This window comes from Sorex araneus, chromosome X (assembly GCF_027595985.1).
Source record: "Sorex araneus isolate mSorAra2 chromosome X, mSorAra2.pri, whole genome shotgun sequence".
Classification (NCBI taxonomy): Eukaryota; Metazoa; Chordata; class Mammalia; order Eulipotyphla; family Soricidae; genus Sorex; species Sorex araneus.
Genome location: NC_073313.1, coordinates 222,462,976 through 222,473,314, shown reverse-complemented (window position 1 = coordinate 222,473,314; position 10,339 = coordinate 222,462,976). Strand labels below are relative to the sequence as shown.

The 10,339-nt window shown below is 37.6% G+C and overlaps 1 protein-coding gene across 1 annotated transcript in view; it reads right to left on the bottom strand.

The window, feature by feature from the left end:
- Positions 1-1,289: 1,289 nt before the first annotated feature.
- Positions 1,290-10,339, bottom strand: part of WDR75 (WD repeat domain 75) — a 28,481-nt gene continuing 19,431 nt past the window's right edge. The window contains exons 16-21 of the mRNA XM_004601219.3: positions 10,143-10,238; positions 8,220-8,389; positions 7,078-7,137; positions 4,712-4,858; positions 4,334-4,425; positions 1,290-3,791 (exon numbers count right to left, since the gene is read on the bottom strand). Coding sequence (XP_004601276.2) covers positions 3,587-3,791; positions 4,334-4,425; positions 4,712-4,858; positions 7,078-7,137; positions 8,220-8,389; positions 10,143-10,238 — 770 coding nt within the window. The 3' untranslated portion in view covers positions 1,290-3,586. The remainder of the gene's footprint in view (positions 3,792-4,333; positions 4,426-4,711; positions 4,859-7,077; positions 7,138-8,219; positions 8,390-10,142; positions 10,239-10,339) is intronic.

Sequence of the window (10,339 nt, the reverse complement as noted above, 5' to 3'; positions counted from 1 at the left end):
CAATGGCATTTACATGGCATTGCAGTACCACTCAATGACCTGCAGTACCACCCAGTGGCCTCTGCATGGAATTGCAGTATCACCTAATGGCACCTCCCCATGGCATTTCAGTACCACCCAATGACACCTTCATGGGGATGGAGCTGGGGACTAAACTCTGCCTCAGAGCAGATGCTCTAACATCAACCTACAAACCTGGCCTCAGGCAAACTTTTCCCCTCCAGTTAAATTTTTCAAGTTCATCCAGCTTCTAGACTTGGGCTGTTCAGAATGGTAACCAGAGCCACGTGCAACTATTACGTACTGGAGATATCGCTGGTTAAAACACGATAGGCCTTATATATATGAAACTTAACAGGTTTTGAAGACAATAGTGGGGTAAAAAAAATATAAATTATTAACTGAAAATACATATTCAAGTAAAATTTGTTTTATGGGGCTTGATAAAATGTCACTAGTATCGAATTCATCTGATTTTCAAAACCTGGAACTATCAGAATATTTACAATTGTAAAGCATCTAGCAGTCCAGTATTACTATGACCGCCACTGCCAACATACAAGATTCACACAGGGCAGAGGCTCATGTGAAAAGCTATCCATATTAATCTGTAAGTTCAGTGAGGAACTTGATAGGACAAATTTGATCTCTTCAAATTGTGGTGATGGTGGGAGAAGGGAATGAAAAAAAATGTACAGGTGGCAACCTCTATTTTGGGAAGGATGATAAGGAAACATAGGATCCTGCTTCTTAGAACCATGGTACTCCAAAGCATCAAAAACAATATTGTTGTAAGGGCATACAGATGATAATCAGAAAATTTAATTTGAGAATCCCAGATTTGATTGTGACAAAAGTGGCACAAATCCTATAGATATAAAGCTCCTTCTCCTCCAACCCATTCCAGTTAGACAGGGGTCCACCCGTAGGAGGCATGACCAAGAGAAGCCTCCTCCTCCCCTCAGACTCTAGGAAGGCAACTAGTTTTTCTCACTGCCTCGCTCTACAGTGCAGAGGCTAAATTCCACATAAGTCCAGTTGAAAGACTGAGGTCTTCCATCCTATAAACTAACTCCTACTGGAGCTTTTATCTCAAGAATACCAGGTAAAGAATTACTCAAAATCTGACGACCTCTGCGCCTCAGTTTGTTCAAAGAAGTGAAACTTCTTGTTAGAAAAAACTAGCAAAGCAGAGGCTACTGCAGTTCTTCATTCTTTCCAAAGGGGGTATCAGAGAATGCCTCCAGTTTATGTACTGTGAGATTTTACCCAAGAGCAAGAAAAGAGTGTCCATAAGAATACAGCTGACTTTATTTGAAACAGAGGAATTCAAGCTTCAGGGCATTCTTTAATAACAAGAGGTTGTAAAGGTGAGCAATTAAGAGGTTAATAGTTCCACCACAGCAAGTTAAACCACAAACCAACAAAGCAGAAAGAAAAAAACCTCAAAGACGAATTCTTCAAAGAGAAAACCTGATTTGTAAAATGTCAAGGTTCTTTTAAGAGATTAAATTTAGTTATCAGGTGACTCAGTGTATCCACCTTTAAGAAATGAAAGCAAAAGGAATGAGTAACAACTGATATGTATTATGGCAACACACATTAAGGGATTCCTTATATAATGTTCAGAATAGGCAAATCTGAAGAGATAGAGATCTTAGTGGTCACTTAAGGTAAATTGTGAGAAATGGGAAGTGATTGCTAATCCATCGTTTTCTTTCTTTCTTTCTTTCTTTTTTGGGCCACACCTAGTAGTGCTTGGGGGACTATGCTGGGACAGTGCTGGGGCTTGGAGTGAGACTCTCAAATGACTTTTGAACCATTTTCCCAACTCTTTTGAGCTCTGAGATGATGAAACGTTCTAAAATTGTGATGATAGTACATATCTCTAAGGACATTAAAACCAACAAATCATGTATTTTAAATGAGAGAATCTTACAGTCTTCCCATCCAGCTGTTATTTAAGAAACTGCAGAGACCTTACTTGAATAGTCACTCGAACACAAAAATACCATCTGTAACAATTGTGAATATATGTTTAGATGTGTTCTTATGATTTGCATACTTAACTTTTTTGATGTTAATTTTTATATTATTTTTGTATTTGAGAACTTTAACACACTACTTTAACATAATACACGGATTTGGATTCTTTTCAACCAGCAATGCAACAATGATTTAAAAGCAGTTCTTTCACTACGGTACATCTACACAACGGAATACTATGCAGCTGTGTTAGAAAGGATGAAGTCAGGAAATCTGCTAATAAGTGGATGGACATGGAGAGTATGAAGCTAAGTGAAATGAGTCACAACAAGAGGGACAGACATAGGGGTTGGAGTGATGGCACAGAGGGTAGGGCGTTTGCCTTACACGCGGCCGACCCGGGTTCAAATCCCAGCATCCCATATGGTCCCCTGGGCACTGCCAGGAGTAATTCCTGAGTGCAGAGCCAGGAGTAACCCCTGAGCATCGCCGGGTTTGACCCAAAACCCCCCCCCCAAAAAAAAAAAAAAGAGGGACAGACATAGAATGACTGCACTAATTTGTGGAAAATAACATAATATGAAACTAACACCCAAGGACGTAGAGACAAAAACCAGGAGGATTGCTCCATGATTTGGAAGCCTGCCTCATGTGCTGGCGGAGAAGGTAATTTGGATAGAAAAAGGATCACTAAGTCAATGATGGTTGGAGGGATCACTTGGCATGGGAAATGTGTGCTGAAAGTAGATAAAGGACCAAACATGATGGCCTCTTAGTATATGTATTGCAAACCATATTGCTCAAAAGTAGAGAGAAAGAAGGAAGGTACTTGCCACAGAGGTGGAAGATAGGATGGGCTGGGGATGGTAGGAGGGATACTGGGGACATTGGTGGTGGAAAATGCAATACTGGTGGAGGTACTTGATAATTGTATGACTGAAACTGAATCATTAGAAAGCTTTGCAACTGTATCTCATGGTGATTCAATAAAAAAAAATTTTAAAAAGCAGTTCTTTCACTCAACATACTTAATTATAACACTGGCTATTTATGACATCTTCCAAGATTATCATGAATTTTAAAAATAAATATTGTAGGTAAGCCCTTCTCTGAAAAAAAGGCTAAGGACCAGATGACTTAAATTTAGCATTTTTCACATTTTAGTGAAATACCATTTTTCACATTTTAGTGGGATATATTAGGGAAAACAAGAAAAGATCATTTAACAGAAGTCAACAACTACAAGGGCTCATATAAATTTAACTAATGTTCAGCAACTAAATAAAATTTCAATGTTAAATTTAATCAGCAAGTCTCTATCTCCAAATTTCAGGCAAAGGAACACAAGCTGTCTCACCTGAGAAGGAAATAGTGACTTAATAAGGCTGATATGTGACTCAAAATGAAAATGAGGTGATGTAATTGTGAATGTGCACCCAGAAAACACAAAGCACGGTGAGAATATAGCTTTATATTACCAGTTATTTAAGAAAAGTAAAGCCATTTAATATTTTAAGAAAAGAAGTAACTTTAAAATAGATGTTTCTGGAGTATCAATATACAATAAAAAGTGCAACAACCCCTCTCCCATCCCCTAGTTTTAAATAGCAGCAATCCAGCTATAGTCTACTTTCCTGAGTTTTCTCAGTTCTTTTTCTTCAGATTTTGACAACTGATGTATAATGTCTTCTCTCAAGTCTGTGTTTTCTGTGTCCTGAACATTTTCAGTAAAATAATTTTCCTCATCAGAATCATCACTTTCTTTTTCTTCATCCATGTCTATGTCACCAGACATTTCTTCAACACTTAAGTTATAGGACAAAACATAAAAAAATTGACTAAAAATGTATTTCTAAATAAATAAAGCACAATCAATTTCTAAACAATTTTCTCATTTTCTCAATACAATTATGTAGAAATGTAACATTAGGGACAATAAAAGACAAAACAAATGTAAGCTGTCAGGCTTAGAGCAATAGTAAGGCAGTAGAGTGCTCGCCTTGCACTCAGTTGACTTGGGTTCAATCTCTGGCACCCCACGTTCTTCCCCAAGCCTTATCAGGAGTGATTCCTGAGAGTAGGAGTAAGCCCTGAGCACTGCTGAGTGTGGCCCCCAAACAAAAACAAAAGGTTTTTGTTAGGTTAGATGCCAAATCCTTAAAATGTACAAAAGATCTATTCCTGACACTAATTTCTACTGTTACTTTATTTGTTAACTTAATAACCCTTTGTCCTTTAGATACATGTTAGCACTAAAATAAAATCAATGGCAGAACAATCAAATCAAGTAACACAGATCATCCCGCTGCCCCAGAGTATTATAAACTCATCTGAAGAACGACTTTACCTCTTGGGCTCCTCAGATAGCAGCAATGAATTAACAAACATGGAACACAGGAAAGAGGCTGACGGCAACACATGCGCAGGAGTGTGGAGAAGCTAGAGCGAAAAGAGAAAGATGGAATTTCATTTCAGAAGATCGGAAGCCAACCAAAGGACAAGTGCTTCTTGCCTTCCTACATTTATGTAAACCACCATCCTCTCCTCCCCACCCCTCTAGCCAGGCAACAGTAACCTGAAACCTTAAATTTACAGTTTGATTTGGGTTCATGATTTATACAGTATACAAATGATTACTCAAAACTTGCTTGTTAAACTGGATTAAAAAGTACTTATTTATAGAACTCGAATTTGTTTACTGTTCTTTGCTTTATTAAGTACTTACCTCACTAATTGCAGGTACATTTTCTGTTAAAGGTAGCTGTACTAGTTGATTCTCCAAAGTGTCATTTAATTTCTCCTCCTGCTGCTGCCTGTGCTTTCCCAATATAAAATAGAATGGGGTCGTTGGAAGACTTTCCTCTGCTTGTAGCTGTAAGAATTCAAGACAAAGAAAACTAAATCACTTGAGTTACAAGGGCCAGTGAGCGAAGCTTTAGCAATTATCTGGCCTGATTCATTTTATTGGTAAAACAACTGAGGTCCAAATGCCCACTTTCTGTGGGAAAAGAAAGGTAACAGTAGATACTGAGGTTCACAGGGCAACTGTACTGTGAAGATTCGACCCACACTGTAATAGTTCAAGTTTTAAAATGAGCTTGCTATGAAGTTGGGGGTGAGGAGTGGAAGGAAATCTTGGGATATTGGTGGGAGGAGCTGATAACTGGTGGAAGAGCTAGAACACTAAATGCCTGAAGTGTTGTTATTATCAACTCTGTCAATCCCAGGGCCTAAAAAGCCGAGGAGGGGTCTTTAACTGAACTTCAGAAGTGGGAGCGGTAGTGTCTTAACAGTGAAGACCGTTGTACTTCCTAAGAGAGTGCATCTTAGAATACAGCTAGCTCAGGTGACATCCCTCAGGTACAAAACCCAAACTAGGAAATCTAACCCATCTAGGAGAAAAAAAAGTCCCACAAATACAACATTAGAAACTTTCTCATAATAGCTCAGCCAAATACAAAGCCAATTTCACACCTCCACAACTTCAAAATTTATCCCCCCACACGTTAAGAATTGAAAGACAAGAATCACCAGACTTGTATGAAAATCTCAAAAAAGAAAAAAAAAAGAAAAAAAAAACCAAACCAGACTAAGGACAAAGATAGAAATTAACAAGAAAAAAAAAAACATCTAAAGATGAGAAAAAGAGAGGAGGAAAATCAGCAATATTTGAGCACCATTCCATAAGGTCCAACACTAAGTAAAAACTTTCAGAAAAGAACAGAAAATAGCACAAAATAAAGACAAAGGTATTTCTGTTCTCCAACTCCAACCCACACCAATGGAAAAGGCCAAAGACTTCATTAAGGTTGACTTTGACTAACAGCTCTATTTAGAATGTCAAGATACATTCATTATTTCATCTACCATCCTTTTGCCTTTGTTCCCCCCCCCCACATACACACTATTATTACCTTCTAAAATATTATTCACTTCAGTTACTTAATGCTTATTGGTCAGTCCTAAATATCCAGAACAATCTTTGGAATACAGCAGATGAACAACAAAAAAATGGCACACACACACACACACACACACACACACACACACACCCGTTCAATATAGTTTTCAGAGGAAAATGAACAGTTCAGGCTATAAATTAGGATTAAGACTAAGAACAGTATTGGCCTTTCAGTAACACCAGAAACTATAAAAAATATTACAAACAGGCAAGATCTTATATTTGCCTCTGGGCACTATTCTGTGCTTCACCAAAGGAAGGGAGAGCATCTCCAACCTCCCACCCCCCAAAAATAATAAAACAAAAAGATGAAATCTATCTGAGATGAAATAAATCTTTAGGATGGGGAATACAGACCTTAATATGACTAATGTACTTAATGTGCTGCAGATTTATAGAGTAGTTATAAGGATTAAAGCAGCTTAGAGGTGCCTAAAAATATTTCTCAAAACACAGAATCCCTATGTGTATGAAAATACGGACAGAAGGTTTAGACAGGTTGAGTGGAGTTCGGGGATGATCAAGTGAGAAGTAAATAAAGAAAACAAACAAAAAATAAGGCAAACATTAACTCTAGAGAAAACAAAAGTAGGTCACAAAAGGATAAACAACCTATCTATTGCCACATTGGCTTGGCTATGAATTGCGTTTACATGGTTATGATGAATGCTGACCTAATTTAAGATTGATCTATGCTGGGAAAATGGGAATAGTGGTGTTAAGAAAACAAATTAAAACTTTAACTTTAACAGATCAGAGTTAGCTCATCAAACCAAAATGTGAAAAACCCAGAATGCAATAAAAGTATGTTGTTGATATTGGCAGGGAACTGCCAACTCCAGCCAACAATTTAGAGTAATTATCTTTGTGGTAACAACAGTTGTGTCTGAAATGTTTTCCCTGAAGTCTTATAGAAATTATTTGACTCTCTAAATCGTATTGTAAGTCTATGTTGATACTACAAACGAAAACAACTATTTTAAAAAAGCAACTTCACGATCCAAGTAGTATATAACTGTATGGTTTTACATTTCATCTTAGGGCAGATGAAACATTGCTCTTATATCTGAATTTAAATAAATAATCTTATCTTTGTAGGATGGGTTTTATCATGAGAGGTTAAAACACACCTGTTTGCTAGTTGGTGTCAGTTTCTCTTCTGGAGACTTTGTACTGAATGTCAACAAACTCTGAAAAAGAGAAATCAATGAATGATGCAAAAGAAAAATTATAGAGTGCAAATAGAAAAACCTAAAAAATGAGGTCAAATTTTTCATCTTGATATTTTCTAGGGTACAATTAATATATGGTTTAAAGCATATTTAGTTTATTAAGCTTTATGCTCCAGAACCCAGCCACAGCCACGCTCAAGGCCACTCTCCACACGCTCAGACGAGCCTCACCCATGAAGGAACCGACAGAGGAACCCAGGTATGCGAAACCCGTGGCCGAGATCTCTAAGACTGCTTGGATCAGGACTGGGCCTCCTCCGCTCAGATCCCCAGTTTTCCAGTAGCTTGGCAGTCACACCCACAAACTGGCCCCGGCACCATGTAATCTCATCAATGGCCAAGATTCAGAGACTATTAAAAAAAAGCTCCTGGAAGAGAGCAATGCAGAATCTCGTATGGCAGAGCCTCTGGAAAGCTACCCGTGACATATTTGATATGCCAAAAAAGTAACAACAACGTGCTCTTCGTGTTCCTGGAGTGAGCAGATACCATTGGGCTATACTAGCACTCGACAGGGACAAATGAAGATGTTACTGGCGCTCCCTCGAGCAAATTGATGAACAATGGGATGACAGTGATACAGGGATAAGATATCCCTGTATGACATCATATTTAAGAATTAGTAATGAAATTTTTTAATGCAAAATGAAATACAATTAAAAAATACCCAACAATTCTATAGTATGCTAAGAAATAAAACCTTAAAATATTTAGCCTTCTGCTTTTTCACTATTAAGAAGTTACTGTAAGCAATAAAGTTTTCTGAAGACTTTAATGGAGAAATTAATGTGTGGTCAACAAACACAAGTAATACTTCTCTACTGGGCTCACAGAAAGAAATTTCAACTTCTAATTCTCAGGCTGACTGATACCTGTCAGAGGTGTAAAATGGTTGAATACCACTGATAGAACTGCTTCTTTTAGGAAGGAAACTTCTAATGAAACCATTTCATCACAGGTTAACTATTACTCTCAAATAGTGAAGCAACTGAAAATAACACATGTAAAGTGACAGTCTTTTCTTGAGGGGCAAAGGTTACCTGTGATCTTGTCAGGAAGTAAAACTGTGATCTGTTTAGCCATTGGTAAGCTTCTGAGGTAAAAGATTCAGGAACATCACGTGGAACAAACACTCCCCACTGAACTTCCTCTCTAGAGATATTCTTTTGAATATACAATGGCCTTGGTTCACTAGGCTTAAATACAAACACTAGAAAAAAAAGACGGACAACATTTTATCTGAAAAGATAAGTCCTGTTTCAAATTAGTAGATTACACCAATCCTTAACATATCATTGGGTAAATGGCTAAGGTCATGATTACTTTAGGCTTTAACTTAACAGATATCTACTAGGTGCCTACCGCATACTAAGCAGGTTATAAACAAGGGTTTTGAAGAAGAAGAAAGGGCAGAGCATGGCCAAACACAAAGGCATCATGAAAGTAGCATTAAAACAGCTTATTTTAAATGCTAGAATAAAGATATATGTGGAAAGTGCCTTAAGAACATTGAAGAAGAATGATCAAAACTTTTTTTTTTCCTTTTTGGGTCATATCCAGTGATGCACAGGGGTTATTCCTGGCTCCTGCACTCAGGAATTACTCCTAGCCATGCTTGGGGGCCATATGGGATGCTGGGAATTGAAGCCGGGTTGGCTACGTGCAAGGCAAACGTTCTACCCGCTGTGCTATCGCTCCAGCCCCTGATCAAAACTTCTTAGGGAAGTTGAAAATATTGGAAAAGAGGTGAATTCTATCTTGATGTGGAGGCTAAGTTGAGAAACAGTGCTTGTACTGGAGTTTCCCTAGATCTAAGTATAAATGCACATGATAAGTTATACCTAGTAAGAATTCAAGAAAGGAAAATATCTGGTAAAATGGCTTCAATGAACATCTGATCTGAAGGTAGATAAAAGGAAATTGGGTAACAGACTTCTAACTCTCAAAGCATGGTTTGGGAATGTGGGGAGGAGAGATAGTACAGGGGTTAAGGGGCAAGTCTTGCATTCAGCCAACTCCAGTTCAATCCTCAACATAAAGTGAAGCTCTTAGGAAATTCTCCAGCACAGCAGGGCCTGAGCAGAGCAGCATCTTCGAGCCTTAACCTTTAATCACCAGCCAGCTTGACTGAGAAACAGCAAAAGGGGCCCCTAGACATCCTGAGAGCACATGGGAGTCCCCTGAACCCCCAAAGATGTGTATGCAAGGACAATCTATATTGTACTTATTATGTGGCCTGTAGTTTAATCTATGTGGGACAAGCTCTTCTTCGAAAAAATCAAAAGGTTTGCTGAGTAATTCTTATACATCAGGCAAATCAAAAAACCACATAATAGGGGTAAAATAAATGATAAAACCCAGCACTGACTCAGCAACTCACAACTGACAGGGACTTGAAAAATAAAGAGGCAATTTGTTGACTGGAAAGAAGTATTTTTGCAAATCATTTATCTGACAAGGGATGATTATCCAAAATATATAAAGAATTTAATAAAGAACAAACAACCCAATTAAATAACGGGCACAAAGATGTGAATAGATACATTCCTAAAAAAATAAACAAAAAGCTGCTCAGCATTATTAACCATCAGGAAAATGCAGCTAGCTTTCTGTTCTATGGCATTCACACAATGATGAAATTGCCAGAAGATACCATTTCTCAGAATGTATCTCCATTGTTAAGAAACCCATAACTGTAATGGAGTATTATTCAGCAATTAAAAAACATATGGAAATTTGTGAATAGGATGGACCTAGTTAAGTAAAATGTCTTGTTGGATGAAATGTGAAGTGAATTAAGTCAGAAAAGAAAAAGAAACAAAAAATTTCAAGTTCTCAAATAACAGAAAACAGACTGGTGGTTGCCAGAGATAAGAGAAATGGCCACAGAGAATTGGAACAAACAAAATAAAAACCCCAAAGTATGCCTAAACCAATAATAAGAAAGTATGGTTTGTACTTACAGTCTGAACCCACTGAGGACTTCGAGATTGCCGCAATATTCTCTGAATTAGGATCCGGCTCCATGACTCTAATGTTTAACTTTGCACTCCATTCCACTGGGAAACAAACAAACAAAAAAAGATGATTTTCTTGTTAAAGAAAAGATTTACCAAAAACTCTTTAAAACTATCAAAATAATGCTCTTCATCTTAGCGAA